The sequence below is a fragment of the Natator depressus genome, chromosome 25 (genome assembly GCF_965152275.1).
Source record: "Natator depressus isolate rNatDep1 chromosome 25, rNatDep2.hap1, whole genome shotgun sequence".
Lineage (NCBI taxonomy): Eukaryota > Metazoa > Chordata > Testudines > Cheloniidae > Natator > Natator depressus.
The window spans coordinates 13,730,102-13,746,994 of NC_134258.1; the positions used below are offsets into that span (position 1 = coordinate 13,730,102).

The 16,893-nt window shown below is 60.6% G+C and overlaps 1 protein-coding gene across 1 annotated transcript; it reads right to left on the reverse strand.

Annotated features, from left to right (window-relative positions):
• Positions 1-868: 868 nt before the first annotated feature.
• On the reverse strand, positions 869-16,429 carry CILP2 (cartilage intermediate layer protein 2). The gene is made up of 9 exons (XM_074939318.1): positions 16,190-16,429; positions 11,580-11,678; positions 9,247-9,516; positions 8,690-8,872; positions 6,882-7,040; positions 5,537-5,851; positions 4,950-5,058; positions 4,153-4,310; positions 869-3,389 (listed from the first exon to the last, which is right to left on the reverse strand). The coding sequence occupies exons 1-9, from the start codon at positions 16,263-16,265 to the stop codon at positions 997-999; spliced, it is 3,762 nt and encodes a 1,253-aa protein (XP_074795419.1). The 5' UTR covers positions 16,266-16,429; the 3' UTR covers positions 869-996.
• Positions 16,430-16,893: the final 464 nt, after the last annotated feature.

Sequence of the window (16,893 nt, forward strand, 5' to 3'; positions counted from 1 at the left end):
TCAGTTTCATGTTTGTTTCTAGTCAGTTTCAGAGGCTGCTCTTTCTGCAGGGAGCAGGGAGGTGGGGGCTTGGCAGCACAGATGCGGGCTGCTATTCCTGTCAAATTCACCTGTTTCTACTGAAATTTTCTGTTTAAAAAATAACCTCAGAGGCTGCTTCTCTCCAGGCGAGGGTCTGTGCCCCTTGCTCTGAGAGCGTCCTCTGTAGCATATGATGGCTGGGTCAAAGTAAGTAACAGAAACCACCCTCTGTCTCCCTGCTGGACCCGGCAGGTGCATGGTGCAAGCGGTGGGGAGCATGGGCATAGTTTGGGGGGAGTGAATGGGGGGCATTGCCCCCCCCAAACTGAAAGCCTGAAGGCAGGTGCAGCATTTGCCCCTCCATGCACAGCCCCACTGGCCAGACTGGCGCTGCCCCCTAAACACAGACATCAAGCTACGCCTATGGTGGGGCAGGGGGCAAACCAGGGTTTGGGAGCAGATGTGTGGGGCTGAGCTAACTGCATGAATGCTGGGAAGCTCAGGTGGCTGGATAACACCGGGCACCAGCCCTACCCGGCCCGCGCTAGCGCAGGGCCATTGAGAGCCCCAGGCATGGGATGTTACCAGCGGGACAGAGAGAACGTAGCAGGGAGGAGTCGGTTTGGAGAGACCAGCAACCGATGCTGACTGTCCCGCTCTGGGCTCCGCTCCCAGCCACGAGGTGCTTCCGCCATCTCAGCTGATTTTTCTAGTGATCAGGAACAAGGGTCCCCCCGCCGACACTTCATGCGAGGAAAGTCTGTGGGGTGGCGTCCCGCACTGGCACTAGCAGAGTTTAGGGAGAAGCCATGGGGGACAGTGACTTGGGTGGGGAGGGAGGGGGGATGCTTTCGGATGGGGGGCGAGGTGGTGCTCTGCATTGGGGACCCCAGGGCATGTTGTGAAAGGGCCTTTAAACCAGAGTGGGGGCCTGGGGGGCATGTGTGAGTTGGGGGGCAGCAGCACTGGCGCTGCTCATTGCTGAGCCCGGATCAGGTCCATCCTTCTCCGGCTGCTGGGGGTCCGTCGGGTCTGGGTGGAGACCCCGGTCCTGAGGCCAGCGGGGTAGGCCACCACCTGGGAGGGAGCCCGCAATTGCTCGTTGCCTCTCATCTCGCGGCGGATCTCGGTCAGGGTGTCTGTGGGCGAGCTGAGCAGGCGCTGGAAGAAGCTCTGATGGGTGACGGGCTTCTCCTGGCAGTAGAAGGTCATGGCCGTGCCCATGTCAGACTTCATCTCCCGGGAGAAGCCGTCCGACGTGCCGTCGAAGCACCGGCCGATGGCGATCTCCTTGGCCAGCCGGGGGTTCTGGTCGGTGACCGTGTAGATGCCATAGTTGTGGCCCAGCGGGTCCACCGGCGCCAGCATGTTGAAGACCGTGGTGTCGTTGTTCTCCACCACCGGCGGGTGGCGGCCCAGGTACTCCCGCAGGAGGCTGTTGATGGCGGTGCGGCGGCAGCTGCCCTGAGGGACGATGGAGACCAAGGTGCGGTCAATCAGGCTCTGGTCGAAGAGCATCCCGCTGCATTTGAACTCCACGCAGGCAGCAGAGCTGTTGTAGATCTCCAGGTCCCGGACGCTGCGGGTGTCCCGTAGGCCGTACAGCCGGCCACGCGTCCGGGGGTGGCTGCCGCCCACGCTCCGGGACCTCACCATGTATTCCTGAGGCCCACTGATTTTCACCTTGATGTAGCAGGCCCTGAACTCCTGGGGGTTGGGCCACCAGGACAGGTAGTCCCCGGTCCAGGAGGCCAGGTCGCTCTCCTTGAAGGGCACGACGTTGTACTCGTACTTGTCCACCTCCACCCGGTAGAAGCGGAAGTGGTTGGCGGCAACAGGTGCCTCCTCACACTCCCTCAGGCTCCGGTAGGCGTAGATGGGCCCGTTGACCTCATCTATGTTGTTGGGGTTGGGCTTGGCCAGGTTGATCTTGAAGGCTGTCTTCTTGAGGCTGGGGTCGTCGTGGTCCGTCCGGCGGTAGCCCAGCTTGTTTAGGTAGGGCTGGGACACTCCCACGGCATTGGGGTTGAGCTTGGGGCTGGAGGGCACGGCCTCCAGCTCCTCCCCGCCCATGATGGCGGTGACGTAGGCCGTGTAGGCGTCGGCCCGCTGGCCATCGCAGAAGGCAGGCAAGCAGGCCCCGTTGGGCCCGGTGAGGACGCTGTCGAAGCGCCCCCAGGCTCGGGGGTTGGAGGAGTAGCCGGGCTCGGGCTCCAGGTTGATGAGGGTGACGACCACTCCCTCCAGCTGCTCGCTGGGGATGAACTTCTCGTTGACATAGGCCCGGACCTTGACGAAGCAGCGGCGGCTCTCAGGCACGTCCAGGTTGAAGAGCCGCCTCTCCCGGATCTCCACGTTGCCGATCAAGAAGGCCCTCTCCTCTCGCTTGCCCCGCCGCTCCTTGGCCCGGCGGAAGGCGCCTTCCTCCTCCCACAGGCCTGTCTCAGGGTTCAGGGACCACAGCTTCATCTTCTGGAGGTGCTCGGGCATGCGGATCTGCTCTGCATCTACCCGCACCTCCACCTGGCCCGTCCGCAGCACTTGGTTGGACTCGCTCTCCCGGAAGTCCACGGAGAACATGCCGTAGGTCCTCAGCGGGACGAGATCCCCCTCGGCATTGATGAAGTTGAGGTCGCTGGAGGCAGCAGCCACCGTGGTGACGTCCCGGGGATCCAGGAAGGTCACGCTGGCCTTGACGGTGCCATTGTACACCTCCCCGTCGGGCCGGAGGAAGGAGCCAGCTGGTATAATCATCTCCCCCACCGGCTCCTGGCCCTCCAGCTCCCCCAACAGGATGGTATTGGCCTGCGTGGGGTCCAGGTCCACTGGCTCTTTCTTCCGCATCACCTTGATGTCCTGGTAGATGGCACCGCCCCGGGGGTCGAAGGGCAGGACCTTGACCGTGTCCACAAACTTCTGCAGCCGGTCCACGAACCGGACCACGAGCCGCCGCGTGTCCGGGGGCACATCAATGGCGAAGGTGCCCTTGTAGCTGGTGAAGCCAATTTTCTCTTTGCCCAGGAAGATCTGGCTGAAGCGCAGCGGCTCCCCGTCGTCGGCTGCCGTCACCCTGCCGTGCACCAGGATCTTGGGCCGGGCGCACCTCTCACAGCCACACTCGGCCACCACCTTGATGGGCAGGATGGAGCCGGCGCACTGGATCTCCCGCACCTCCATGCGCCGGACCCTGCAGCAGCGTCCTGCCCCGTCCCGGCACTGCAGCTCATCCTTCAGGCTCCCAGCACAGCGGATGTCGGGGCAACGCCCCACATTGTAGTATGGGGAGCGCCCGGCCTCCTGGAAGCACTCGCTGGGCAGCTTGATGAGATATTCCTCCGGCTCGGCCTTGCAGCTCGGCTGCCCCTGGGCTGAGCCGGGGAGAGAAGAGACAAGTCACGTCAGGGGCTGTGAGACGAAATCCCTCCACCGCGCTTGACTGTTACCCGAGATGCCAAACACAGCGGCCTCTCCCCCACCAAGCACCAGATACCCCCTCCCTGACCCGGCTCCTTCTAAAGCAAGGAGTAAAGCACTACTCACCCTGAATGAGGTTGCTAGGGCCTGCCCCTGCCCCGCCACCCCCTCCTCAATCCCTCTGGGCAGCCAGCCCCCATGCTGCTGAGTGTCTGACCTGGGATCCAGTGGCCGAAGCAACCCTACAATAATAAACCAGGCTGGGTGGAGGCCTGGCAGCTTCAAGTAGCCCTGGGGTCAAGCCCCAGTCTCAGCTGCTGGGGAGCGTAGGTGACAGCCCCCACAGGACAGGAGCATGTCACAGCCTAGCCGGGAGCTCCAGCTCATCCTGCAGCAGCTCCCAGTTCTGGCTGTGCCGGTGCTGGGTTCAGGCCCAGGTGGCCACCACAGCTGCCCTCTGCTTCTTGCCCCTCTCAGGGCCTGAGGCTCTACCCTGAGGGCAGCCTGGGCGCTGATCCAGCCCCCACTGGCATCATTGGAAAGTCTCTAACCAGAGTCAATGGCCTTTTGATCAGTGGCCTTCAGGACTGGAGGAGATTCTGTCCCCAGCTCTCCCCAAGACAGCTAGTGCAATGGCCGACCGGGGTGAGCTGGGGGTAGCGATCTGGTCTCCTGCCCAGCGCTGCCCCGCGGGGGCACGGCCGCCCCGGGACTCACCAGTCACGGTCAGGAATGCGGGGGAGGATTTGATGGAGCCCACGTCAGTGCTGGCTTTGCAGTGATAGAATCCGGCCTGGCGCAGCCCCAGGTCCCGCAGCACCAAGCTGCTGTTGTACTTGTGGAGTTTCCTGTCCAGGAGCGTCCCGTTGTGGTACCTGCAGGAGACCGGCAAGCAGAGAGCGTCAGCGGCTGGCGGGGCTGGAGCACCGGGTCAAGCCTGCTGCTCGTCGGCTCCTGGAGGAGTTTCCCCTGTATGCACAGACCCATCCCTTCCATGCACACCCCCACAACCCCCCATCCCTTAACCCCCCCCACAACACCCACCCCCCCTCCAACCCCACCCCCACACGTAACCCCCCCGACACACCCAACCCCCTTTTAGCCCCCCCCATAACACCCATCACTGCTCCAACCCCCACCCTCCCACAACCTCCCACCCCTCATCCTCCCACAACCCACACATTTAAGCCCCATGCACACACAATCCCCCACACCCCTAACACACAACCTCCCCCCCACACACACACACACTCATGCTGCTGTCTGAACGTTAAAGCTGGTTCTGCCGACAAGAATGGGACATGGGACAGGCTGGTGAAATGCAGGGTTCCTGCACACAGCTCTGCCGGTGCCCCTCACTCCCGACCTGCAGCCCCTTCCCCTGCTATTCCTGTCCTACAACACTGCCCCCACCTCGGTCTGGGAGGCCAGACTAAGCCGGGGGCAAGCCCAGGTCTTCCCCCAAGGCCGATGTTGGTGGCCAAGGGCTGGCTCGTCCTGTTCCTGCAACTCACCAGTAATATTTCGTGGGCCGGGGGGTGCCGGAGGCTGCACAGCAGAGAGTCACGCGCTGGCCTGCCACCCGCACCTTGGACTCCGGGTGCTTCACCATGTAGGGCTTCTCTGCCGGACAGAGAGGGAGCAGAAAAGGTGACGATGCCCCAGCAATAGCAACAACCACCCTCCCGCACCACTACTCCACTCCCATCCCCCCATCTGCTCCCACCCCACCCCCCCGTGTTCCACCCCACGCAGGAATCAGGCCCTGAGTCTGCCCAGAATCCAGCTCCCGGCTCCCCCCAATTCTGTCTTACCCCCCACACACACACACACTCGCTGTCAGCTCCCCAAGAAGGCTCATGGCGCCTTCAGTCAGGGGGATCCTGTGCTTCAAGGGATTCCTTTTGTAACAACCCTCCTAGATGGGTCACCAGCAGGGCTTGAACCTGGGGCCTTCATCCCTGCAGTGCAGGCCTCTAGCCACTAGAGCTCAAAGAGCAACCCCATTAGCTGGCAGCAGTAGCAGGCTGTTCCCCTCTGAGTGGAGCAGTCCCTAGAGGTGGACATGGGACCGCCCCACACACCAGGCAGGGCCCCTCACCCAGCCTCTGCAGTGTGACCTGCACCGACGATGTCCTGGAGCCGTTGGAGACAATCGGAGCCTCGCCCGGGGCGAACGTCTCCAGCTGGACGCTGACATTGGCCCCGCTGCCGGCACAGACGCCCCGGATGCTGAAGCCGCCCCGGCGGTCAGTCCTGGCCAGCACGGCCCGTGGCTTGGCCTTGAGGGAGACCCGGGCATTGGCGAGGGCAGCCCCCTCGGTGCTCAGGACGCTGCCCACCAGGGTGTGGTCCTGGCACGTGCAACTGCTGCAGTTCTTGCTCACCTTGCCCTCGGCACAGCTCAGCTGGCAGGCTGAGGGGGGACAGAGGCAAACGCAATGAGAGTGGAACACTCTAGCCCCCCCCCGCACCCCACCAGGACGAGCAGGAAGGGGGACCCACCACCCTCCCCAAAATATCCATGTGGTAGCAACAGGGCTCCTGACCCTCCAAGGGAGGATCAGCCTTTCCCAGGCACTTTCACCCAGTGATCCTGGGGAATATGCCAGGAGTGGAACAAGGTGGCCCAGCCAGCTGGCCATTGTACGTCATTGGGAACAAGAAGCAGCTCGTGCTTAAAGGAGACCCACGGCTGGGATGCCAGGGTGGTGGTGGCGGGGCATGGGGAGAGGTGGGGTGCACTCCCCCCGGTTGGGCCTGTGCTGCTCGGAGCTGGGTTCAGGCCTGTCTCTAAGTCCCAGAGTGGGGAGCGCTGGGCTCTGCTCAGTGCCAGCAGGGCAGGTGTTTCCCCCTGCTATCACCCCCACCCTCTGGGCATCCGAGCTTCCTAGGGTAGTTCTGCCTTCCCCAGGGCCACAGGGAGGGGAGAGAGATTGGGACAGAGAAGAAACGGGGTGGGGTGGGGAGAGAATGGGGGGTGAGGGGGGAGCTCACTTGCTGGGTCGGAACAGTCCTGCCTTTCTTACACACAGGTTTGGGCAAGATCTGAAAAGTGAGAGATTTCAAATACCCCTCAGAGCTGAGGGGAAAACAAAGGGAGAGAGACGTGGGTCTGGGTGAGTGGCTGGATTGGCTGGCTGGCTAGATGGGACGGATGAATGGATGGATAGATGAATGGATGAATGGATAGATGAATGGAGTAGGACCTAGGGTAATAACGGACAAGGGGCTGAGCTCGGGTCGCAGCCATCTCAATCCAATTCACAAATCCAGGGGATTTTTGGACTGTCCTGAAGAACAACAGTTCCCCGCCTTCCTGGACAGATACCCTGAAATGCCCTGCCAGATACCCCAAAATGCAGGTCAGGCATGACCTGCCCCCCCAAACCCTGGCCCCTCTTGCTGTGGGTGGCCCGGGGAGGGAGCCCCAGCACAGCCAGTACCTGAGCAGGGTGTCCGGGCGCATTTCTGCACGTCCGAGGGGCGGCCGACGCAGCGGGACCTCTTGGATTTCTTGCAGCTCCGATGCCGGACTCGCTTCCCACCGCTACCGCAGCTCTTGGAGCAGGGGCTCCAGGCGCCCCACTCGCTCCACCCAGCATCTGGGGGTGGAGACACCAGTGACCCCATCAGGCAGCAGTTCCTCCATGCGCAGGGTGCTGCACGGAGAATCCTGAGCCAGCGGTAGAGGCTGCCCACCAGCCCTGGAAACGGACCCGCCAGGAGAGCTCCCCCACCCTGCCCTGTGCATTGCCTGGAGAACACATCTGGTAGGGAAAGGGGGGGATCACCACCTGCAGCCCCCCCACTGCTGAATCCTACTTGGGGGCAGATGTGACCCTCCAGGGAACCCAAGCTGGGTTTGGCACTGAGCCCAGGGCATGCTGGGGCAGGGCTTTGAAGGCTCCATCTCCTTTGTCCTCGTTGACACCAGTGCAAAGTGAGCGCGAAACACAAGCAGAGTGCAAGGGCAGCAGTTCTCGCCTGTGTTCGCACTGGTGCAAATGACGACACAAGGAGACTCGGAACGCACCTTGCCTTGAGTCCCACTGTGCCCCAAACCGGGGATGTGAACAACCTTGGTTTCACAAGAACACCCCCACCCCTACCCCGGCACAGCCTGAGGTCCCGGCCCCCCCGAATTGGAGGATCATTCAAACCAAGCCTGGCATGCCCAGTGCCGGGACCCGCGGAGCTGTCCGTTCCCAGCGTCAAGTTCACAGGCTCACCCTTCCGCACGCGCCTGCCAGACTGTTTTTATGTCCTAGGCCTGCTACTTCAATTACCCTGAACGGCTCCCAGAGAACAGATGGGGCGGAAGCTGCCCATATGGGCCCAGCGCCGGAGAGCTGGGTGTAAAGAAAACTTGCCATGCATTGGGCTAGGAGGGGGAGTCAACTGAAAAGACCCCCCCAGCTATGCAAAGATCTGGGGCCTGTTCCCACAGAGAACGTATCCAGCGCTCAGAGCTGCCAGCCACCCGAAATGAACACCAGGCTCCCTGAAAGAGTCCATTAAAAAGAGCCTTGGCCATAAAAAACCAGCCGTTCTAGACCACAAGCACATGTCTGACATTCCTGCCTGTTGATGCACCGGCTGCACTGAGGGCCTTTATTGTTTAAAATGGTGGGGGGGGGAGGTTTCCCTCCTTATTCCTGTTTTAATGAAAGGGTGAAAGAAAAAGTCCTTTAAAATAATTCAGCTGGTGGCTGTAAGAAAAGATGAATGTGCCATTCTGCCCAGAGGTGGCACGTGCAGGAGTCTGAAATAACTCGGCGTGTGTAGAGTGGGGTGGGCACGGACCAGCGAACGAGGCCCTGTACAAACAGAACAAAAAGACAGTCCCTGCCCCAAAGATCTTACAGTCGAAGGAGATTAAGTGTGTGTGTGTGTGTGTGTGTGTACACTGCCCCCTGCTGGCTGAGACTGTGCATGTACGCGTGGAGGTGCCCTGCCCTCCCCGGGATGGAATCGCAGCTGCTCCGCTGAACACCATAGGCCCCATAGCGCGAGATCTGTGTCAGTCGCTTTTTGGTGGGAGCTGACAACCCCGCTGGGGCCTCGCTGCCCATCCAGCGCCCGTCTCTCACCACGAACGATCGGTGCCCCCAGCGAGCCGGGAGTGCCCAGGCCTCACGCTGCGGCCGGCCGGCCCCGTGGTGAACCGGAGAGCTGAGCTGGGATCCCGGGACCGGGACCCGGACCCGTGCACAAGCCCCCCGGGTCGCCCAGCAGCACCACGACCCGTTACCTGCGCAGGGCCCGCCGCTGCACCCCCTCCGCTGCGTGGCTTTCCCTGCACACGTGGGCAGCTGCAGCAGCGACAGGGGCTGGCTGTTGAGGCAGCTGCGCTGTCGGGCCTGCAGCCCGCTGCCCCCGCAGGCGGCTCTGGAACAGGCGCTCCAGGCTGACCAGTGCGACCAGCCGTCGTGCTCTGGGGAGGCCAGGGAGACAAGAGGGGTTACTGCGGGGAAGCGCCCAGGGCAGAGAATCCCGATGGGGTAATTTCATGTGAGTAACCGTTCTCTCAAGACAGCCGGCTGGCAGAAGGGTCCTCAGCCTTCAGGGCACAGGGGTCAGGAGGGAGGGCAGGGGCAGCCTGGGCCTCGCGCATCCCTGGGACGGGGTGAAGCACCAGGGACTGGCAATGAAGAGTGGAAGGGCCCAGCACCCGTGGGACCCCCCGAGGCTGACACAAAATGGCAGGGTCGGCGGGGCTCAACACCCATGAGACCGGGGATCTGGAGGTGGCACTGCCTGGTGACCCTCAGAGCCAGCCCCCGCCCCCACCCCAAGACACTCACTCACCCACGGGGCACAGGAAGCGGACGTGGTAGTTGGAGCAAGTTCTGCCCCCCGGCTGCTCCCGGTTGATGCACCAGAATCCCTTCTCGGGGCTGTAGTGCACGATCTCGCCCACATCCTCAGGCAGCTCCCACTCGGTGGTGCGGGCTTGGATGGAGACTGGCCGGGCGCACACCCGCTCCCGGTAGTAGAAGCGGACGGCCTCCAGGCTCTCGTAATCGCCCTCCCCGCCAGGGTGGTCCACATTGAACCAGGAGGTCCACTCGGTGGCGCCTAGGGGGCAGGCAAAGGAACCCACGGTTATCCCGCTCGGAGCTTGCGGGTGAGGGTGGTTGATCGTCATGCTTCAGGGCAGATTCCCCACTTGCATCAGGAAGGAATCCCCCCCACCCCCGAGGTATAATGCCACCCTAGCAGGTGCAATGTCTAGGCAGCGCCAGGGCCCCGGCTAGAGGGGCCACGGGCTTGTTCCAGCCTGGCTGATTTCTTGGCCTTTTGCTGGATCAGGGCTGGTTTTAATTGTCCCTGCTCTAGGTCAAAGCCCGTATGTTTGCTGGCGCTCTCACCAGCCAGGCAGGCAGCTGCGCTCCCCACAGCAGCTGCCATCACCCTGTGCACCAGCTCAGTGGCCTGCCTAGGCTCTGCCCCTCTGGGTATCTGTGCCCAATGCCCCTGTCAGTTACCACCCTCCAGGATGGATGCTCCTGTCCAGGCTTCTTCCGTGGTTCAGTTTATAGCAGCAAATTGCCTCTTAGCGGGGCTATTCAGGGAACTCATTGGGGCAGGGCCTGGCTTTTTGTTTGAACAGCCCCTAGCACCAGTGATCCCGTGCAGGGGTCTGCAGTTGTGTGATGGACACTTGACAAAATTACCGGACTTAGTGAGGACATTGGCTGGGTGTTATGTCATTCAGTCATTCCATTTCTTGAAAAATTACCACAGACTTCAATTTTTTTTACTGCACGGACACGTTGCTGACCCCTGGCTCCTGCACCAGCCCCAGCTCCACAGCTCCTCCATGCCAGGGGACACAGACAATAAACAGCGCACTCTGTCTACGCGCCACACATCACCGCAATGGCTAGGGGACATGGGGCCACCTGCAGGCCAGCTGCACCCCCTTTGCATCTTGCCATCGCAGATCCTGGAGGACTGGAGTGGGGCGGGGAGCCTCAGCTGGCACCATCCCGAGGGATTTGCTAAAGCCAGGAGTCAGGACCCGTCTGGGCTTTCGGATCCAGGGCCTTTAAGCTGCGGTTATTCTTTTTAAAATTATTTTAAAATATTTTATGAATTGAAAGGGAGGGGATGTTGCTGCTTTGCCGGTGCCCCCCAATCCCAACCCACAGCCCCCTGTGTGACAAAGTGGGAATGTTCTTAATGTTTCCTCTGAATAGTGTGGGGGTGCCTCAGTTTCCCCTATGCAGTTCTTAAGTATCTAGGTGGTGGGATAAGGGTGTATGATCACTGCAGAGCCCTAGAGGGCAGGTGTGTGCAGGGGTCTGGACACAGAGAATGGCCGACACCCTGTTTCCTGGCAACTGATGGCCTGGGCCCTTCCCCCCTGCAAGGTGAGAGCTAAAGGGTTGGAGAACAAAGGAATCAGGTGACCTCCTGGCCTGGGAAAGGGACAAAGCCCAGAGGAGGAGGGGCTGGAGGGAGTTTCAGTTTGGGGCTGGCTGGGACATGGAGTGAAGGGCAGACGTGGTTGTCTGGCTCACTGCCCCCCAAAATGGACTCAGCTGAGGGATCCCGTTCTCTGCACCTGCAAGCTCTGTTTTAGACCATGTTTCTGTCGTCTAATAAACCTCTGTTTTACTGGCTGGCTGAGAGTCACGTCTGACTGCGGAGTTGGGGGGCAGGACCCTCTGGCTTCCCCAGGACCCCGCCTGAGCGGACTCGCTGGGGGAAGCGCACGGAGGGGCAGAGGATGCTGAATGCTCCGAGGTCAGACCCAGGAAGGTGGAAGCCGGGTGAGCTGTGTGTCCTGCAGACAGGCTGCTCCCAGAGAGGAGACTGCCCCAGAGTCCTGACTGGCTTCATGGGGAGCAGTTCCAGAGCATCGCCCGGGGACTCTGTGACACCCTGCTAGCCCAGCCCTGGGCTGCCTCGACAGGTCTGCCGGTGCCCCCCAATCCCAACCCACAGCCCCCTGCTAGCCCAGCCCTGGGCTGCCCCACTATGCCCCACTCAGCCGGTGCTTCCTTCCCCCCCCCCCCACCAATCCCAACCTGCAGGTTTGTACTATGCCATCCCCCCCGACCATGGCATTTGGTTACTACATAACAGGCAGGTAGTGAACCTGCGAACAGGGCCAGCTATGGACGGCACCGCACCTGCTGTGTCCACGCTGAGAGGCTTTCCACCAGGCCTCTTTTTCTGGTGTTTCCCCAGCACATTGGTCTTGGCCGGTCGGGAATCATCCTTCAGGGGCTCTGTGGAAAGAATCACACGATGGAAGTGTTTGTATCCCCCACCTCTGCTCCACCCCACTGCCCCATGCCAGGCCCCTCCTCCACTGGCCCAGAGCCCCACTATGAGCACAGGGCCCTTCTGAATTGCTGGATTTCGCCACAGCGAATAAACAAAAGGTTGGTTTCATAACAATAGTTGAGACTTGTTCGTACAGCGCCAGGCACAAGGTGGCCCTGGTAGGGCCGGGGCTCCCCAGTGCTAATGCAGCACCCGCGGTCCATCAGAACGCATGGCTAAATGTATTTGGCTCGTTGATTTGATGAGCAGTTGCAATGGTTTGTCACTTTCTCTGGAGGGCCCTGACCCCCGGGTATTGGAGCTGGGCAGGAAACTGCACAGAAGTGGGTCCAACAAGAGAGATCACCCCACCCACCTTGTCTCTCATCCTGGGAACATTTTCAAGCGATTGGAAAAAAAAAAATGTCCCTGTCCCGAATCAAGGCAAAAAGCGGAAACCTCAGAAAATTTTGTGAGCCAGAAATGAGAATAAAAAACAAGCCCAAGAGTTTGTTCCAATCATTTCAAAACACTGGTTTGACTTTTCCCCCCCTTTTCACTATAACAAGCTGAAGCCTTGACACCCAAAGTCACTTCACGCTGGACGCTCGTTCATTTCGAAAACGGGGCTCACAATTACAAACCTTTTAACCAAAACAAACTTGTAAGCTGAAAAATGTGTCCCAAACGGACCCTTCCCCAGGAGAAGTCTGGGCTTCAACCAGTTGGGGTTTGCCAAAGACAAAGCTTCTGACTTCATCCCATCCCTGTGCACCGGCACTTGCTACTAAATCTCTGCGAGCAGGAGGAGCGGGGAGTCCTGACAGCAAAGGAAGGACCTGTTCCCAAGGGCCTTTGTATTGCGTACAAACTCCAAAACCTGCCCAACTGGAGAAGGGGCTCCTCAGTGATCTAACCGTAAAAGATACAACGGCTCCCACAGCGGGCACGCGTCTGTCTAGACGGGTGGTTCTCAGCTAATGGGTTGTGACCCCAGGGCTGTCATGACTCCCGGCTGGGGGTCAGGAGGCACGAAACGTTTATTTCAATCTAAAGCGAAATAATAGTCACTCCCAGCCCACACGCTGCATTCCTGCCCCCAAGGCCCAGCATTCTCTGCCAGCTGCTCCCAATAGGTACACAAAGTCACTGTATGGGCCAAGCAGCCTTGTCAAAACCTTTTATCATAAGGATAAGGAGATCGTGAAGATTTTTGACTGTGAATAAGTGCTCGAGAATCTGGAACATCTGACAGACGCGGGGCTGGAGCTACTGGGCCGATATTGGCGGGAAAGGCGGGTTCCTGTAAGTGATGGGATCTGTGGCCCTGACGGTTTGGAGGTTGTGCTGGTCAAAGCAGGAACGCAGCCCAAGAGCTGAACAGGAGTGAGGCCTCCTCGAAAATGCATCAGAGAGATAGGGCTGGATTCTGATTTCAACTGCACCAGCACAAATCCAGAGCCGCTCTATGCGAGTCGATGGGGTGACTCCAGATTTACACTGAATCCGGCGAACAGGCTGGGAACCTGCAATGAGTTGGACTTCAAAGGCCAACAGGCTCGTGTGATAAAATGAGCCAAGGCTGCTGATGCGAAAATAACCCTCAGAGGGTGGCATTCTCTTTCCCGAGCCCCCTTGGCTGCTTGTTAATTTCATCTGGGCAGAATCTCCCTGCCAACAAATTGTTTGGCTCTTAATTTTTTGGGATGGGAAGGGAAGGGGCGGGTCTATTTCTGCCTCCCAGTGGTGTGTATAAGTGATACTGTGCTCTTGTGTCCCCCCCACACTGAACTGGGCTGGATCCCTCCTTCCCATGGGGGTAGGGGGAGTCTGGTGGACACAACTGTGCAGCAGATGGCATCTGAAGGGCACAATGCAGGTCCCTATTGCAGGTGGCATGCACCATACAATTCACCCCTCTTCCCCTGGCAGGAGAGAAGAACAGAAAAGACCTCGCCCAGGGGAGCAAAGGGAGCTATGAGGGGTGAACAATCAATGGATCCTTTGTTTATTACACATCACAGGCCCCAAGCTGGGTTCACTAATGGTTCTGCCCGGTGTCCCTGCTGCGGGAAGCCTCCAAACACCAATTTCTCTGGGCTTGTGTCCAGTAGGAACCAGAGAGGTTTGAAACACAACCGATCCGGCTCTGAACCATGAGGGAGGTAACCCAGGGAATGTGGGTCCCTTGCAAATGGATGGTTAGGAGTCTGTGTCTGTGTGCAAGGTGATAAAGGAATGCAGAGAGTGAGGGACTCAGTATACACACACACTCTGTCAGAGGGGTAGCCGTGATAGTCTGTATCCACAAAAAACAACAAGGAGTCCGGTGGCACCTTAAAGACTAACAGATTTATTTCGGCATAAGCTTTTGTGAGTAAAAAACCCACTTCTTCAGATGCGTGTGTGTCAGTCCGTCGGTCAGTCTCTGTCTGTCAGTCAGACTGGCCCCAGTCTGAATCTCTGTCTAAAACTGAGTTCCAAAATGACCCCCAATCTCCAACAGGGGGTGATAGGGTCTTCTGCACCATCAAGCCCTGACCTCAGGAGCCCCCTGGCCCCTGCCCTCATGCCAGCAGATTACCGGGACCAGTGCTAAATAATGGAGGAAAAGCCCATTTCCCCATGCTTGACCCCAACACCAGGCATATTTCCATTCCCACACACTAGGGTGACCATACATCAGGTTTCAGCTGGGACGGTCCCTTTTTTTTTAGTCCTGTCCCGGTTTTTTTTTTTTTCCCCCTTTTCTCCCCATAAGGAGGCATTTGTCCCTGCTCTTGCCGACTGGATCAGCTGACAAGAGCAAACGGGACAGATGCCGACTTTTGCCAAAAAGAAGCAAGGTGCAGTGCGAAGGAGCATGCCGGGGAGAGGGGGTGTGAGCGGAGACGCCAGTCACTCGCAGGTGGGGGGGGGCGGCAGGACTGGGCTGAGGAGGCAGTGTTCCAGCCATGGGCAACGGCCACAGGCGAGGTGAGGGGGCCTCAGGCAAGCAGCTGGGGGTGTCCTGTTTTCTCTTTGGGAAATATGGTCGCCCTGCCGCACACTGCTGGCAGAGCGGGAAGGTGCTGTGCTGGGGATCTCCCAAGGTATATGCCCAGGAGCTCTCCGGGCACACTCATGTCTATGCTACAAAGCCAAGTCGACATAAAGCAGCTTACGTCAACCTAACTATGTAAGCGTCCACACTACAGCCTCCCTCCCGCCGCTGTAACTCGCCCGCTTTGCAGACCTAGCGAATCCACCTTGCCGAGAGGCATCGGGCTTAGGGCGACGTCATTTGGGTGACCTGGACATGAAAAACCACAGTCATGACTGCGGTGGCTGTAAAATCAACCTCACGTACGTCAGCTCTGCACAGGAGCCCCCTGACCCCCGGGCAGGTCCTGGCTCTTCCCCAGTGTATTGAGGGGCTGGGGGAAGCTGCAGCATGGAGAGTCCTCCTGGGAGGCGAAAGCCTCGTCTGGGAGGCAGGTGCTTGGGGGTAGCAGCAGCTGGGGGGCTACCACTCAGGGCTTGGGCTGTGCCCAGCGTCTCCACTGGGGTCATGCCAAGCTTGGGTGAGGAGCAGAAATTGGGGGTCACTGGAACCTGCGGAGCGGCTCATTCCCCTACCAGGCTCTATTGTATCAGTTGACTCAACTCCCCACCACCAAGCGTGAAGCCTCCCAGAGAGCTCCCCAAGGCCCAGCAAGCCAGAGGCCACTAGCCACAAGGGCCCCCCAGCCAGCCACGGTACCTCCGTGCACCCAGCACTCACCCACCAGCTGATCTCCAGGGGCAGGGAAGCTAAGAGCCAGGCACAGGGGTGAGGGGGGGGGGGAAGAGATGAGGGGCCAATATTGCCCTGAGGGTGTTGGGGTGAAGGGAGTGACCCCGCCAGGGGCTGGGTCTAAGCCGATGCAACCCCCAGCTGGCTAGGGGAGCCCCCTGGTGATGCGGGAGGGGGGATTTTGTGTTTCTAACCTCCCCGCGCTTTGCATCCACACTCGGCGCACCACGGGCGCTCCCCGGCTCGGCTTCCCCGCCCTGCCTCTGCCGAGGGAGCGGCGAGACACCCGGGGAGCCGGGCAGCGGCCGGATTCCCCGGAGGTCACGTCACACATGCAGCAAGTCAGCGACAGACCCAGCCAGGGAACCCAGGCGTCCCGATGCTAGCAGCTCCCTCCTCTGGGCAGCCCCGCCGGCCCGGGCAGCCACACTGTGAATGGGGGGGCGGGGAGCAGCGAGCCGAGGGCGGGAGGGGCAGGGGGTCTCCCCGGCTGCGCCCCCGCCCCAGCCCAGCCAGGGTCCGGGGGTCCCCCAGCCGGGCCGCGCTGCGAGACCCCAGGAGACAGGCAGCCCAGTGCGCTGGGGGCGCAGCGGCCAGGTGGGGGCTTCTCCCCGGAGCCGGCTCACCTGGGGCTGCCCCCGGCGGCGCAGGGACCTGCGGGCCCCCGCCGCGGCTCACCCCCCAGGGCACCAGCCTTACCTCGGGCCAGGGCCAGGGCCAGGGCCAGGGCCAGGCTGGCGGCGAAGAGCAGCAGGGCCGGCGTGAGTGGCACCATCCCGCTGCGCCGGGCGCCGAATAACGCTCCTCCGGGAGCTCCGGCTGCGCGGGGCGGGGCGCTCCTGGAGCCGGCTCGGGGCGGACTGGGAGCACAGCGGAGTCTCCGGGCTATATAGGAGGCCTGTCCCCCGCTCCCTCCACCATTGGTTTGCGCTGGGATCCCGCTCTGGCAGGAGAAATCGGACACTGGCCGTCGGGGTTTGTCGGCGCGGCTGGGGCTGGAAAGGTGTCAAGAGGAAAGGGGAGGGAAGAGCCCCGCTGGCGAGGTTTGGCCAGGCGCGGGGCTGCGGACCCTGGGGAGAAGGGGGCCGTGGCTTTGCAAAGGCGCTAAAACTGGCTGGGTTTGTGGATTGGAACCTACAGCGGCCCAGGTCCCACCAACTCAACCCAGCCCTGGCCAGGACAAGAAATGCAAAAGCTGTAGAGGTCTGATCAGAACCCCCCCCCCCCAGCACCCCCCACCTTTGGAGACCCATGGGTCCCACACACGCCTGGCACAAGGTGGGGTGCACTTCGTCCAGCACACTGCGTGAAACCAGACAAGCACAAGCCCCCCAGTGAACCCACACAGGCAAACGATAACAGCCGGAAACACCCTGTCACCCCTGGGCCAAGGCGTCTCACAA

Excerpts from the sequence above, each read along its gene's own strand:
- CILP2 (XM_074939318.1), bottom strand. The coding sequence starts at position 16,265 with ATGGTGCCACTCACGCCGGCCCTGCTGCTCTTCGCCGCCAGCCTGGCC. Across the intron at positions 7,041-8,689 it reads CAGCGGCGGGCCCTGCGCAG|ATGCTGGGTGGAGCGAGTGG; the intron begins GTAACGGGTCGT and ends CTCCACCCCCAG. Across the intron at positions 5,059-5,536 it reads GGTCACACTGCAGAGGCTGG|AGAAGCCCTACATGGTGAAG; the intron begins GTGAGGGGCCCT and ends TCTGTCCGGCAG.